Source organism: Camponotus vicinus, unplaced genomic scaffold (genome assembly GCF_025532165.1).
Source record: "Camponotus vicinus isolate PSW18456_S1 unplaced genomic scaffold, iyCamVici1.0 SCAF_11, whole genome shotgun sequence".
Classification (NCBI taxonomy): domain Eukaryota; kingdom Metazoa; phylum Arthropoda; class Insecta; order Hymenoptera; family Formicidae; genus Camponotus; species Camponotus vicinus.
This window is the reverse complement of record NW_028141947.1, coordinates 10,893,795-10,909,928: the sequence shown is the minus strand read 5'-3', so window position 1 is coordinate 10,909,928 and position 16,134 is coordinate 10,893,795. Positions and strand designations below refer to the sequence as shown.

At 41.0% G+C, this 16,134-nt stretch overlaps 2 protein-coding genes across 4 annotated transcripts in view; one reads left to right on the top strand and one right to left on the bottom strand.

The window, feature by feature from the left end:
* Positions 1–1,381, bottom strand: part of E75 (ecdysone-induced protein 75) — an 89,855-nt gene extending 88,474 nt beyond the window's left edge. Inside the window, exon 1 of the mRNA XM_083082345.1 lies at positions 35–1,381. Coding sequence (XP_082938471.1) covers positions 35–227 — 193 coding nt within the window. The 5' untranslated portion in view covers positions 228–1,381. The remainder of the gene's footprint in view (positions 1–34) is intronic.
* Spoon (A-kinase anchor protein spoonbill) overlaps positions 1–16,134 on the top strand; it is a 177,214-nt gene that overhangs the window by 143,990 nt on the left and 17,090 nt on the right. The window lies entirely within an intron of this gene.

Here is a 16,134-nt window from a genome sequence, read left to right as displayed (position 1 = left end):
GAGTAAGAAAAAAAAAACTAAACAGGCTCCTCACCGAGATCGGGAATAGAACTGGTGGGTTCCTCGTGATGGCCCTTGCTCTCGTTGGAGGTCCTCGCTCTGGGAGGCGGCGGTGGCGGCGGTGGTCTCATGCTGGAAGTCGAGCTGACTACGACTGTGGCGGGTGGCGGCGGAGGTGGACCGCCGTTTCTTCCGTGATTAGCGCGTATCTGGGACTGCGGTGACATCAGCACTGTTTCGCCCCGCGCGTGCCCCTGCGGCGGGCGGGGGCACCAGCCATGCAGCACCCTTATGGCGCTGCGTACTTCCGCCTGCAATTCGGCGGTCCTATCTCTAGCCGTGTGAGCCACCTTCGTTACGGGGAACCCGCGCTATCGCGGGTTACACGAGAATCACGCGAAAGATAACACTCTCGTAGGCCGACTCGTGCTTGCGTCCACTTCACTCACGTAACACGTATAAATACATGTATAACGCACTAGAGTCACGTTACGAATACACTTTGATCAGTCATCGAGTCTTATAAAAGCATTCCGCTCCAATCTCTTTCCAAGCGATGGCGAATTTGATAAACAGTTAGGATAAATTACGCTCCGTCATCGGTGCACTCTTTCACCGTAAATCCAACGGTCACACTTCCAAGGTTCCACTTTGGAGAAGGCTAATGAGCTAATCACTTTTTGTCACGAATGCATCTCTTTCTCTCTGCCCAAGTCCGTCGAGTGACGTTTCAATCCGGAGAACACCGCGAGTCATACTTTCCGCGGCGAATCAGCTTCGCTCTATCTCCAGATCCATCAACTACAAATTGGACTCGGAGAACGTTTTCAGTCGCTTTCGCTCGCGAATGCAATCCGTCATCATTTTCTCGATCGACCGAATACCGATAGAATCACGCAGTCACTCGGGTCCCTCTCGCGCGCACTCCCGGCGGTTGATTCAAGTGTCACGGTCAATGTCTCACGGTGGCGCGTGGCAGGTGTCCGCGGGAAATCGTCGCTCGCAATACCGATCACGGAGTCGTGCGCGAAAGGAGCGCGCGAATTAGCGGGACGCGAGGTGACGAGGAGCGAGAACGAGGCGCGAGCGCGCGCTTCGCAGCCTTTCGATCGTGTGAATGAACGTTTCTTAGGAGAGTTGGCCGAAAACAACAGTCCTCTCGGCACACGCGTCGTCCCTCGCGAGTCAGCGCCGACCTTCCCTTCTCTCCTACCACCCAAGCACCCACCACTTTCTCGCTCCCTCCCGGCGCGTCACTCTGCCCCACTCACGGTCAGTCTCCCCGTGTCTCTCACCCTCGTGCGCGCTGGAGCGAGAGAGACCGAACCGCCTCTGCGTCTACGCTCTATCGCCGGCACAAAGGCGAGCGTCAACCCTCCTCCCCCTCCCTTTCGCGAGAGCCACGCCGAGATCACGCTGTCAAAACAAGACGCCTGGCGTCTAGGTCGCCCTCGAAGACGACGACGACGGAAGTGTTCTCACGTGGTCGGCTCGCTTCGACGTCGTCTGCGCGCGCGTGCTATCCGGTCGCCGGATAGCGGTACCGGATGCGGAAAATCCGCGTGCGGGCGCGCAAACTGGCGTACGTAGCGGTGGTTAACGTATACGTGATCGCTGATGCACAACTCTCGGACGGCGACGAGCCGACGACGCCGAGAACCGTCATCGGCGCCGGCGAAAGTGAGAGTGTGCCGGTCGCGGCGGATTCAGTGGTGCATAAGCACGGCGGGCGCCGCCGTCATCTCGCTCCCTCTCGCGTCGCCGCGCCGTTCCCTCCCTCTCTTCCGATCCGGGCTCTCCTCTCTCTCTCTCGCGCTCACCCTCGTCCTCTGTCTCTCCCGTCCCTACGGGCAGCCTACAGCCGCCGGCGAGCAAAAGCGTGCACGCTCTCGACCTATAGCGTCCGATGTGCCGCGCTATCCGCGCGTATATAAAGCGGCTGCTCGCGCGATACGACCCCACACACCGAACCACGCGACACATGGTCACCCTCCGACTTCGCCCTTCGCTCCTCGCTCGCCCTCCTCTCTTCCTTCCGTGGCTTTCGTACGCGCGAAAGACGCGACCCCCGGATACAACCTCTTGCCATTGAATTCGCGCGCGAAACAATGCGTCTTGTATGTAACTCTAATATTTCATTATCAGAATTAAATCACGAGACTAATGGAAATAGATGTTAATTGTTTTAAATGAGATGATAAATGTAAGTAATTGTGCAAGATGCGCGAAATGAATGACTGACTTTTTTGAAAGTATCTTTAAATTTCCACGTTTAGATTGACGCCACTTCCGTCATGTTTCACTCGTGACATTGAGAAGGGATTCTTTTGACGCTGCATCGACAAAGGGCCGAGTTGCGCGTTAATCCGCCCCTGCGTCAGCGATAGGCAGGGGTGGTTCGGTGCGCGCCGCGGTTGCGCGTCTGCTATCACATGGCCTTGTCCTTGAATGAGGCTTGTGAACCCGACTGCCGCTTTTATCGATCAGCCCCCGCATCCCGCTTCGACGCACTCGCTATAAGCATCCATCTATCTCGGTGCAATGGCGTATCTAGCAAAGGATGCTCCCAAGATCATTAGCGATTACTTTGGTCCTTACGTGTCTTAATATCTCGATAATTAAAGTTTCCTATTTATATCGCACGTTTAATTAGCTGAAATGCAGATGTACGATTCTTAGTTTACGGAAACATTTGTGTGATTTGAGATAAGTAAAATTAATTATAATTCAAAGACTTAACAATGGCTAAGGACCGATGCTAGAAAATTTCCAGGAGAAATAATAAGTAATCCAATGAATAGCATACACGGAATATTTAACCAGAGACAACAAGAGCCAGACATAAGCCGAAATAATAAAATTTGCATACATTCGTGTATGTCGATATGTATGTAGATCGTAGAGCGTATTTTAGGGTTAAAACGAGATCTGCTTTTCAACCACCGCAAAACTTCACATAAAAGATTCACACTGAAACTGAGCATGCTTCGAAGGAACCACTAAAGGGTTAAACGTACCTAATGTCTGATTCCACTTTTCGTCACTGTGAACTAAACCGGACATGCATCGTGCAACGACATCCGTCGTGTCTCTCTATTCTTAGGACGAGCCGTAATTTCTAAGACGAGTCCCCCTCGAGTCGCGCCGCAGAAGAATGGAACATAATAAGTATAATGGTGTGAGCATTAAATCCTTCTGAATTTCGACAGAGAATCCCTCTAGAATTTCACCGGACATTCTAGGACACTCCCGACGAAGGTCAAGGCCTCTCTGGACAAGGATCAGCGAAAATCCTACTATCCCTACATGTCGCTCTGTCAGTGACGCGACTCATCCAACTTGCAACTCCTTGAACAAGCGGATGTGAATGCGACGCGAGGTAACGTGTGCGTCGCGAAAGGGAACAAGCTCTCTAATTTTATCGATCGACTATGACAGACATTTATCCACAATCGTATGCGATTTAAATAAATTCGACAGCGCCCCGAATCGATTTAAAGAGACAAGTCGATGAAGGAATTCCAATGAAATTGAAAATAATAGAAACACAATTAAAAATCGTCTCCGACAATGCGCGCGCGTCCAGACACTTGCCTTAAATCAATCGTCGTTGTGTGTAGCTATAGCTGTAAATTCCGGTCAACAAAGGGGGAGCTCTTTTTTAATGCAAATATCAAGTTCAAGGCGAGCTTAAATCCGCCAGCCGTGACTCTCGATGGGCACCAGAACGCGTCTCGTGCGACATTTCAAAACCATTCTCACGAGGAAGTACGTAAGTACCATGTCATTGTCGTACGTGAAGAGAGAGAATCACGGGTAGCGTATTACGTGACCGAGCCCCGTAGCTGTTTAGATCTAGATGAACCTGAATCATCAAACCGGTCTGAACGCGCGGTCGCGTCGTGACATGGCTCAGCACGACTCTGTTGTATTAGGTCAAGACGCACGTTGTAGCACGCATGAGTTAAAATAGAGAAAGATCGACCACTGGAGAGTCGAGGGTTTCGATAAGGAAAGGAAAAATGATTACTGTGTATCAGAGAAAGAACTAAATAGATATGGCTAGATAAATATATAAATAGATGAAAGATAAAAAAAGATTATGATGAAATTAAATAAAAGGGAAGAGCGAAAAAAGATAAGCTGAATGAATGAAGAAAAGAATATTAGAAATTATAAAGGGAGGTATATAATGAGAACGTGAGTGTCAAGCCATGTTTTCAGTTCTTATTTTTAGAATTCCTCTGCGCTTTTTTAGTTGTGCAACACGAGCTGTAATACTATAAAACATAATTTACATAAAATTTGTAGATTATACAAATATTTTTAATTTTTTTGCTCTTTCTTATCTTACGTCATTTCAATATTTTATATTAAATGCAACGCGTATATACTATACACTGTTAATCGTATCGTAATATATATCGATGTTGTATCGGAAATGCATATCGATGTTGTGAACAAGGAAGGCTTTCTCCAGCGGCCTTGAACCTCTATTGAAGCCTCGCAGCTATGTAAACTTGAACTAGTCTCTTACTAGTCCTTGCAACAGTCAATATATTCACAATACACTTTATAGAGATGATAATAATATTTCTCAAGCAATTAAAGAACTTGATTTAAACGAATAATGGAGCATTATTTTGAAATTTAAGAATAGATTTTGGTTTCGTGGGTCAATATTGTTCTTTTTTTCAATACTTTACTTTTTATATTGATTATCGAGCATTTCCAGATTTTAATAAAATCCAATTTCGAAGATTTATATAAGTAACTGGGATGATATGTTTTACTATTGAGCATTCTGGTATCGAAGACAGTTCGTCGACCAGAGCATGTCGTTCTCCACTTTCGTTCTCCGTTAAAAAGCGCCGATGGCGATCACCCAACGAAAGCGAATCGCGTCGGCGAGAGTTTTAGAAACCGGATCGCGATCAACGGGGGTCCATGAAAAGTCGGTACGAGGCCGACGAACGCCGAGAGCGAATGTGAGAGCCGCTCAAGAAAGTGAAACTTTGTTTCTCCCTGCGCGAATCGTGACAAACCAGCTTTAACTTTCATCGCTATCAATTACCGACGCCAAACCGGAGGAGAAACCGGCATGCTCCGTACTAAACGAGATCTTCGATTCGTGCCATTCGCCGCGCTTTGATACAACCAGATGCGAGAAGCGTACGGTGAATCCAAGACTCGATTAAAATCCCAAAATCCACAAAATTCTGCGTCCGATACTAAAACTTCCTACCAAGCGTACAATTTATTAACGTTAATGAATCTTTATTTCTCGTAGAGATTCTAATTTTTAATTTGATTCTATTTTATCCAGCGAAGCGGTTGTTCGCCGAACCTCAAAAATCACACGTAGCTACAAATACGTCAGTGCACGTGATACTATGACCTACTTCTACGCACACACGCATGTTGCGCTTTCTCCTTTCCTCGGCTCGACTCGAAACGAGTGAATTCTCCGTCTTGATCTTTCTCTGTTAGCCTTGAACCTGGTCGAGAGTGCAAGTGGATCGGCATCGTGGCAAAACGTGTGGCGGGACGTCGGGCAGAGAGAGGAGATAGGAGAGAGACTGAGAGAGATATATAGTTGCTGCCGATCGAAACGGTTTTTGGTCGCCTTCGACGAAAGTGAAACGGCCTTCGAGAAGGAGCTTCCCGCGTGCATATGGACGCCATTGAACTAGTGACCTTCATATGAGAACCGGTCTTTGTTCAGGGCCCTTAGAGTTAGCGACCTAGCTCGCCGTGGGCCCTACTGCCTAGGCCTGCTCCTTCTGTAGACAACAAGTCATTTACATGCGACCAATCCAAGCAAGAGATTACCTTTCAGCTCGCTTTCGAATTCGATCTAAAAATCGACTTCACGTCTGAAACTTTCTTTGGAAATCGATAGTTTTAAGAGAACATTGCTTGATGGTTTATCAGATTTACATAAATTTATTAATAACCGTACCGTAAAAGATCGATGAATTTTACGAGCACACAGTTTTATGTGCGTGTGTATTTCTTCACTTTAAAAAAAAAAATTTTGAAACTGTGATAAAGAAGCGAGCGATAAATTACTTCGTGATAAAGCGTCAATAAAGTCAGGGTTAATGTCTGGAAGGTTATCTAGGATTTCAATGTTTTTGGCGATTTGTATCATAAATAATATGCTCTTTCCAAAGCTCACTCGTTTTTTTTCAAATATGATATCGATCGCGATACGAATTCATATTCATCCAGTCTTTCAATCTCGATAAATATTCCGCTACATTATTCCAAAGATCTTTAAAAAAGTCATACTTTCACTACAATTATCTACTTATTTACAAATATATACTTACTTACAAATATCTAGTTACGATACATATCTATTTTGTTCTCGATATCTCACTGCATCGCGATGGAAAGTAACTTTTTCCATATAAATATAACGATTCGGGAAAGCACTTTGAAAGGGATTTATTTTTAAATCGAATGCAATGCGAAATAGCTACGAACGCATTACACAATTGTTGTTATTTCGTTAAATATTAAATAATGCTGAAATAAGCTATTTCACATAGGAGAAATAAACATGTTATCAAAGAAGAATAGCGGAAAATAATTTCTTATTAAAGCTGACATAGACGTAATCGAATTTTTTAAAATTAAACTTTAATACATGTAAACGAAATTTTTTTCTCTCAAATTTTGATTCGATAGTATTAAATATTACGAAATTAAATTAAAATTAATATTACTAAATTAAAAATTACATGATTAAATTAAATTAAATAGATAAGATATATTTTTAATATGACGATAAAACATATTGAATTTAATTCGCGTAGAGATTAGATATGATTAATATAAGGAAAATGTGCCGTTGAAAGATTAATAAGCTTCCAATCGATAGATAGCAAACCATGACCTGTCGCAAACTATGTTTGCACGATGTTCACTGATTGTAGCGTCAATTTGTACTCTTGATTTACATATCAATTTTATACAAAATACGAACACACATTTACAACAGATACCAAGGATATCATTTAAAGATTTTTCATACTATTTTAATCACACATTATGTTAGCAAACCCTGCTAACATAATGTGTGATATCGATCTCTTGCGACATTTGCGCGTTGTCAATCGAGACACGAATTCGTGACGAATTGAGCGATGATTCAGATAATTTCGGGATAATCGTCCCGCGAGACATGGAGACGTTAACAGGGAAAATAAATAATCGCGCGACGCGATTACGAAATATAAATGTCGGCGTAAGCCATGTCGTATCACCTGCGATAATTTGCGTTAACATTGAAACCGAGCACGCGGACGGTTAGAGGACGGCTCGACTGATATCGTATCTACAGACGTGGATGCATTTCGTATCAATGTTTTTGTTTCCTTAACCTCGTAGCCTTCATCTGTCAAGTAGCGGGTATCTCGCGAGCGATGACAAGTATGAACGCAAGTGCGGCTTATTTGTCACAATTCGAAAAGATATTCACGGTACACAATATGATTCTTTTTACATAATTTTAGCCGAACCGATAAGTCCGAGCTTACTGTGGCCATGGATCATGCGCTACGAGGAAGTTGTAGGAGGAAGTCGTAAAAATTTATCCTTATCAGATATTGCGATGTTCCATTAATTTCTGTGTCTGACCTCAAGCTTGATATGTTTTATATTTGTACATCATTTGGCAACATCATAATAATCCTATATTCTCTATATAACTTTTTATATTTAATTAAAAATATTATAACAACTTTATCGACAGATATGTAAACATATTTTTGACTAAATCGTATGCATTGTTAATTATTACTATTCGAATATATAATTGTCGTTGGTGCCAATTTCCAAATGTATATCTGTAAAGTTCTTTAATGAACGCGGAGAGACGAGACTGTAAAGCCCTGACCTACCACAAAATGTGACACGCTTGTGCAGCCTAAACAGAGATTTTCTTTCCCGAATCATCGTATGATACCGCGATATCGCGGCTTTGACATTGAACTTCTTATCGACGAATTCCCTGCAAAAATAACGATGAAGCGAGATCTAGATTGTAGTGGAATCGAGAATTGATAATCTAGTTAGGAAAAATGCAAATTATCTGAAGTTTCGAAATTATTTAATAGTAAGACTGAATCATGCAACACTACGTCTTTTTAGAAAAACATAATATTGTTGAAGAAAAAAATCTGCTTTATATAAATTAATATTATAATTACAATATTACATGTATATAAAAATAAATTTAATAAAAAACCAGATGTATTGTTATCGTTCTGGACTGATTATTTCTTTCATTACTTCGCGAATATCTGCAAGCAGGTTGCGTGTCGACCGGCGCCGAATGCAACGTCGCGACAACGAATTGATCTTTCGTGCTAGAAAGTTGACGTAACCCTCGTGCCACCCCCGGCTCAGACGTTTTTATTCAGATACTGTGGTCGATAGCGCGGTAGCTAATTCGTCGGAAATTATGCACGCGAGTCGTATCGTTGCCTTCATCGCCCAATGACGATAATTGATGGCTTGAAACCCAAATCTCGCGTTCATTTGACTAATTATTTGTATCATTACGTAATTGCCTGACAAGCATCATATAATTATAGTCTACGATTAAATATATTGTACGTTTTCCTGATCATAAAAATATATATATGTGTCAAAATCTAATTGATTGTAATCTCTAGACTTTTGAAATTTTGCCAGAAAGCAAATACGTCGGGTTTTTAACGTGACGTCCCGACGATGACGCGACCGGATTCTTGCCGCGGAAATCACGGCGACGTTAGTCCCCGACGTTTTACGAATCGCTTTGTCGCCTCCGTTTCCCTTCCGTCAAATCCGCAAGACGACGGCGCACAATGTGCTACACACCCTCGCCGAGAGAGAGCTCACGGTGTAGCCTTGACTGCACGCAGGGGTTGCTATGGCGATAACCAGGCCCCACACATACACAGGACCGCGGCTCGCACGCGCGACGGCCACCCTCGCGCGAATATAACTTCTCCCTCCTCCCGATTTCCTCCCTCTCATAAACGACGACGACCAAGAGTGTGACCCCGACCTTTCAGGTGGATGACCTCCGCTGCATCGCGAATGCGCGCGCAGCAACGGACCTCACCTAGACGCGAATCATCCCCTCTTTTGCCGAAGCTGCCCTCCAGGGCGGACGTAAACGACTTCGCTCGAGAATAGGGTCGAGAAGATCCGCATATAGGGATGTTTAAAATTTGATAGCGTATCGAATATTATTTGTATTCAATGAGTTTAGAGTATGTTAGTACTCTAAATACAAGGAATATATGTGATCAGGGATCATATTTAACATTTATTTTTTTATAGATTAAATAAATAAGAGAGAAAAATTGTTTAAACTCGATAATTTCAATATTATTTGGTAAGAAGAATTAATATTAAATATATAAAATTCTGTCTTCAATGATGATTAACTCAATAAATCGAGCTGGAAAGATTTAAAAAAGAATAATTTATTTTATTTGCAAGATTCTCTTTCTTTCTCTTTTATTTAAGAAATATTAACACTTTCTAAATTTTTTCCTCAAATTATTAGCAATACTTTGTAAAAGATTCTTACAAATATACAAGGTATTTGCATTAAATTTTGAAAAATTAAAACGTTTTATATCACATAGATAAATATTATAACTTTTCCGCAGAAAATTGCACTTGTGTCCCTAGTGTGAATCGACAGGTGTGGAAAAAAAAGTTTATTCTCGTCGGGTATCATTGACCCGGTCACTATCCGATTGTATACGCGGTGCACTACGCCTATGCGCCAGACGTCGAGGGGTTGCTCACCCCTTCCTGTCTGCACCCTCACATGGAAACGTGGCTGAGGCTTTTGCACGGACAGTACCACTCGAGTACTCGACCCCACACTCTCTCCCTACCTTTCTCTTTGCTTCCCTCAACGTCTCTGTTCTTTTCTCCCTGCTCAATTTCGCACCACCCGAGGAATTAGACGGCTCAGTGGAAATTTTCACCATCATTAAAATTATACATTGTTTGCACTCTTAGAACGTATATCGAAGAAATAAATTTATGGCATATAATTGAGCGAAGAGAAAAAGCTTTCTTTCCGAACCGCTCTGTTGGACATTTTATATTGCAGAAATGTGGGCGAGACGCCAGTACTATAACCAAGAAAAATAAAAGGTGTAAGGAAAAATGAGAGACGCAGTTCTTAGAACCGAATAATTTATCGTAGGGAGAACTTTTTATCTTTTCAACAGCCGAATTAATTAAAAATTTTTCGGTGGTATACAATAATATATTTCACTATATTTATTCTTTGAAATGTGTAAATAAAAAATAAATAAAGTGTAAATTATAAGTGTAAGTAAATTTTATGTATTTTATGTAAAAATTTTTATATAACAATAATTTTAATAATTTTATAATTACCAATAATATGTCATATAATTAAGTTAATCATGTTACGTTAATCAAGTTAGTGATTTATATTTTTATATTATTACATTGTTACAAAATTCTATCGAAAGTCAATTCTGTCTGTAATAGGATAGCTTTTAGAACTTTTGAGCTTCTCTTGCAGATAATTTAACAACAAGAAACGCTTGTACGTTTTCGATTTTATCTTAGCTAGGGGTTCTCCGGAAATCAAATAATAATATATAGTGACAATAGTCGGGGCTATGGCCGGCGACGAAGGGTCGATGAATGCGTACGCAAATGCATCCACGAAGACGAAGCCCGAGGCTAAAGGGAAAAGATGGTAGGTTTCTGAGTGGAGGGTGTCTGTCTAGACGGATCGTTGTCTGGAGTAAATCATGACCGTGAATCGACATCTTGTTACTGTGGTAGGAAGAAGCGTAGGATTAAATGAGTATTGCGTGGGAGTACATTGTCTTCGGACTTTGATAGAATACATTACATAGTCTTTAGTCTCAATATCCGCGCCAAGTTCTATAAAATTCTTCATATATTGTTCTTACAATATTTTTTATTTTAAATCTTATATCTCTTTATTCTAAAAACGAATTATTTTTACATGTAAAAGCGAATGAGCAAATTTCGCCAAATGTAAATCTTTTATATTATAAAAATAATTCAAGGCAGTTCGTGCAAGAAAAATCTCTCTCTAAATAAAAAGAAATAAATAAAAAATAATGGTTTCACCGGAACACAAGTCATTAAATTGCGGTCCAATTTAATTGAATAAATAATAAACTTATTTCACGCCGCGGTAAAAAAATCTTTCGTGCATACCAAGGCGCGCACGCGGGAATTATATGGGAGAAAATTGGACTTTCGTGCCTATCATGCGGTTAAGGGGATGCATTTGAAAATGGCTACCGCTGGCCAATGCCCCTGAAGCTTAATGACCTCGTGACTGTGTACACCAGCAGCTGGCCAAAGTCCCCGAACATCGCGTGCACGCGAAACGAATGTTGCATGCATCGCATTATCGTCGAAATAATGATACCTGGTCCGCGAATTTATTTGATCAAAACTTTTGAGTGTCAGAAATATACGAGAAAAATAAAACGCGAATATTATCTATTAAAATTTGATAGTTTCAAAAAGGCACCAACGTAACAATTTAAAAAATAATAATTCTTTAGAGTTTCATACAATCTGTTCAAAATTTTCAAATTGTACAAAAAATTTTTAATTTCAGTTTGATATCGAAAATTCGATATTATAATTTACTTCATTTTTTTACATAATATATATAATAATTTATAAGTTTTTGTTAATAAATATTTATTGAATATTAAGTAAACGTATAGACTGATTAAAAGAGAAATAAGAGAAGTAATGTTATATTTTCTCATGTTAGATCATGCTGTTTTAATCGACGAGAATTTTCAAAATTACAATAATAAATTGAAAATATTTTTGCAAAATTTTTGTTAGATATATTCTTTCATCAACATTCTCTAATTACGTTAGATAGCCAAAATGGGCTAACGCATCCTAGGACGTGGCAATGGCATAGTGGCACTGCAGTGCGAGAGAGCGAAAGTTCGCCCCAGTGCCGCCATCCTGTCTGCAGAATTTCGTCCTCGGTGTCCGGACACCCCACCGACATTCCCTCCCGTTGCACCACTTCCTCGCAAGTTACCTCCCCGTCGCGTATACTGAACAAACGTCGCGTCGCACCCCGGGGCTATTAACGTTTGTTAGCGTGTACTTTGAAAAAATAAGTATATTCAGTATCATATAATTAATGCTATTTATCATAAATTAAAACTGATTATAATTTCGAAAAAAAAGTAAGGCTAAATGAACATTGCTTATCGTAATATTATTTTTTCCACGAATGAGCTTAAAAATGAAAAATTCAAGATTTTCGGAAAAATGTTGACAAAGAGATTTTTTATCATAATATTTTTATTTCTATTCCAATGCATACGCTTTTAAGCATCTAAAGCTCTTTTAAAAAAGAATGTTGACGAACAAGAGGGTGCTCAGCTCAAAGGGTTAATGGGTCTTCCAGGTTGGCAACCGCCCTGTCTGCAAGCTCGCGTCTCTTTTTGCTCGTGCTAGTCGAGCAACGAGGGAGTTACGGCCGCGGAAGAGCGAGAGGAAAGTTTGCCCCAGTACGTTGCACCCTCCTTCTCTCTTTACGCCCCTCTCTGCGAACCCTCTCAGTCCCGGGAGCCTTGCCATCCCCCGACGACGCCATCCCCTTGGTCCTCCAGATCCCGGGTCCCCTTCCGCTACATATATGTCGTCCCTCCGAGGCGTCAGCTTCCCTCCCGTCCGTTCTACCCGGCGCGGCGTCCCGGTATTCCCGTATTCCCGTTTCGCCGCCCCCGAGTCCGCGCTGCATCGCCGCCGAATCAATACCGGCAGACATCCTAACTCACTGGAGGTCAATGCCTCGTTCCCGCGAGCGCCGACGACCTCAACCTCCTACCTTCCCTACCCTACAACCTCCTTCCAGAAGCCAGACGAGGGCTCTTGGCCGTGTGGGGAGGCGACTTCCATCTCTGACGCGGTCTCTCTGTCGCCGCGATTGTACGAACAAGACGACGCGACGAGACCGCGACCGACCAATAGCGGATGCATCGTCAAATCTTTTGTCGGCGCTTCCGAATGGACTTTTGAAAGTCAGATCAGAAGGGAGGAAATGCTCCGATACAAACATTGATTAGATTTTTTTCTTTTAAAATATTTTTATTCTTTTAAAATATACGATTATGTGCGAGATTGATTTAATCGTGATTCTTCACTGCTATTTCATAATATAATTAAACACTAATTAAGCGGTAATTAAATGCTATTTTTTTACGCGGAAGAAACAGAGTCGAGAAGGTATGATGACGTTGATACAAGTCGCACTAAATGGAAATTACTCTCTAGAATGCAACGATGCGCGCGGAACCACGATGAAGACAATGATATTCAAAAGCTCCCTTTCACATTTGTCTTCGTACTCGACGAACCCCGCCTTGATATCCCCGGCAGGGAGTCGTGTAACTGCAGCCAAAAGATGCGAGGATACGATAGACATGCCATTGCAATTGCGCAAGCGCTCCGTTTGATCATTTCTATCACGCATATTCCCAAAGGTTCTTCACTCTTCAACGGTTGGATAAGTAATTACACATCAAAAGCAAATACCGTTGCTCTTCAATATTTTCTTGTCGTGCATTTCTGATATACATTTACAATTTGCCTCGATTGACAATTCGCGCATAAAGATTAGAACGTAATTCTCGAAAACATCTAATGCGGTGACGCGACATTTGCTCTAGACCTAGAGGAAAACACTGTGTCGCGCGCGAATGCACGTAAAATTAGACGGTGCATTCAACTCTCTTGTACCCGTGCCAAGAATCGTTCGTACCGCGACAGCTCCTTCTTGCGACAGTGGATGCTGCGACACTATGCTGCGGCAGCCGCGATGGCACCAATGCCCTTGTTCCAAAATGAAATTCGCTCCCGCAAACCTTGTCGAATGTTTTTCCGCATTGGCGTCGTATAATCCATAACTCTTAATAACGTACAAAGAAAAGGGGCAACAATAAATGATGATAGCAGAATCCTAATTTTGATTTTTATATTTTTAAATCCTGTTGTGAATTCTTGGACCTATTCTATTTATGTGTATATTAATCGTTCGCACATTTTAAATATCTTAAATCTTGAAATTCCAGAATTAAACTTGAATTCCATATATTTTTTATATATTTTTTATATTATTTATATTTATTTATATTTTATATTTTTTATATTATTTATTTTTATAAACTGAAGGTTTTTTGATGTTAAAAATAAAAACAATATAAATTGGTCATTCTTTTAAAGTTGTTTTGCACAGCCCACAAATTCTGTGGAAAGATTAAGCTTATTGAGCTTTTAAATTTTGCGAGTTCTGGCTCCTATAAATTTTAAAGGCGTTGACTCTTAGTTTTTTCCGATCATTGATCTCATCTATTCATTTGTCCTTATGAAAATCGATTAAGTGCGAAGAAAGGGAGACTGACTAACAATAAGAAGGCTAACGCACTACGCACAAAGGGTGTCGCCCTCGTGAACAAAGGCAGCGTGCGTTAAGTTAAACCGCAATATCTAGCCAGTCAGGTCGTACACCCTTGGAAGAATCTCGCTGTTTGCGTCTCTGCTGTAGATACATTGCACTCGGACAGTAGAATGCGCGACCACAAAAATGTTTGAACGATAAGACGACCGATTCCTCGACATATAACATTCTATATAATTGCACAATTGAGCGTGAAACATATGGTTCTCGTGATCGTTAAGCATTAATCAGAAACAAGCAAGGACTTTCGTTAGATTACAATATTATAATTATAATAAAATATTAGTTCAATATAAATCAATGCAATTATATTATTATAGCTTAAATAATCTTATAGTTAATTTATTCATCAATTGATTAATTAAAAAAGCAAGCAATTTAAAAATATAATTATTCTCTAATATAATAAACATTGATAAAAATTAATTACTATTTTTCTATTGTGTAAGCAATTATGAAACACTTTGCATATTCGAAAAATTAAAAGACATCCGCTGAAAAGAAACAGAATAGAAGAATAGAATAACTAGATGAAAACACACATCAAGATGCATCATTCTCCAGGGTGACGTTCCAGAAATAGCTCAAGACATTGCGGTCCAATCGCGGCTGCTTTCGTTCATCAGTTCAAGGTTAAAAGCGCGTCGCCATCGCGTAGTGGCTGCAACTTCCATGAGACCGAAATACATCCCCTCACTGATATATAAATACAACGTTCGAAAAAAAAATCGAAAAAAGGATGCTGACGACGTACGCCGATAACCTTTCTTCAGACGCGACGTCGCGATGCTTACTACACAGGAAACGAATCGAAACTCGTAGAATCTTCCACATGATATCTGTGTATTATCACGGATCAGATTCTTTTCAGTGTTTAAAATGCATCTACAACGATCTAAAAATGCATTTAAATGAATTCACGAGCGATAAGAAGAATTAAGAATCATGTGTCGTCTAAGATGCGCAGTAGAAGATCTATGAGACTTGATACGTAGAGATCTAATCTGAATTTGATTCAGTGAAATTTGAAACTTATGAAGACTAATATTTCTCTGAGTAATCTGCGAAATTTAAGAGATAGACTCCTTTCAACTATATAAAATATATATATTATATTTTACATATATTTATATAATTGAAATCTATCTCTTTTAAATTTTGCTTATATTATGTATGAATATAAAATGAATAGTTGACACGACTGACATCATTGTGCCGCAAGTATCGACGTGAACTCAATCGTCACGCATGGACGTGTTGCGTGCCTGTGAAACGAATTAAACATTCCGTGATCGACGAATGCGATGAGGTTATCCGCAATAGATGCATTGACCTTTACAATGGATACACCCCGGCGTGTCGATGACACTGTGTTCTATAAAGATACCCTGAGGAGGTAGGGCCTCTTTCAGTCTTTGTCTCACTCTCGTCCGGCAGTCGTTGAACCCGAGCGATGAGGACAACACACTTTGAACTATGCACGAACGTAAATTAATTGCAATAACGCGGATCCTTCGAAAGGATACGCATTGCCGATGTGTGCAGGACTCTTTTTATCCCGCACGAAAGTCATCAGAAATTAAATTACTCGCGATATG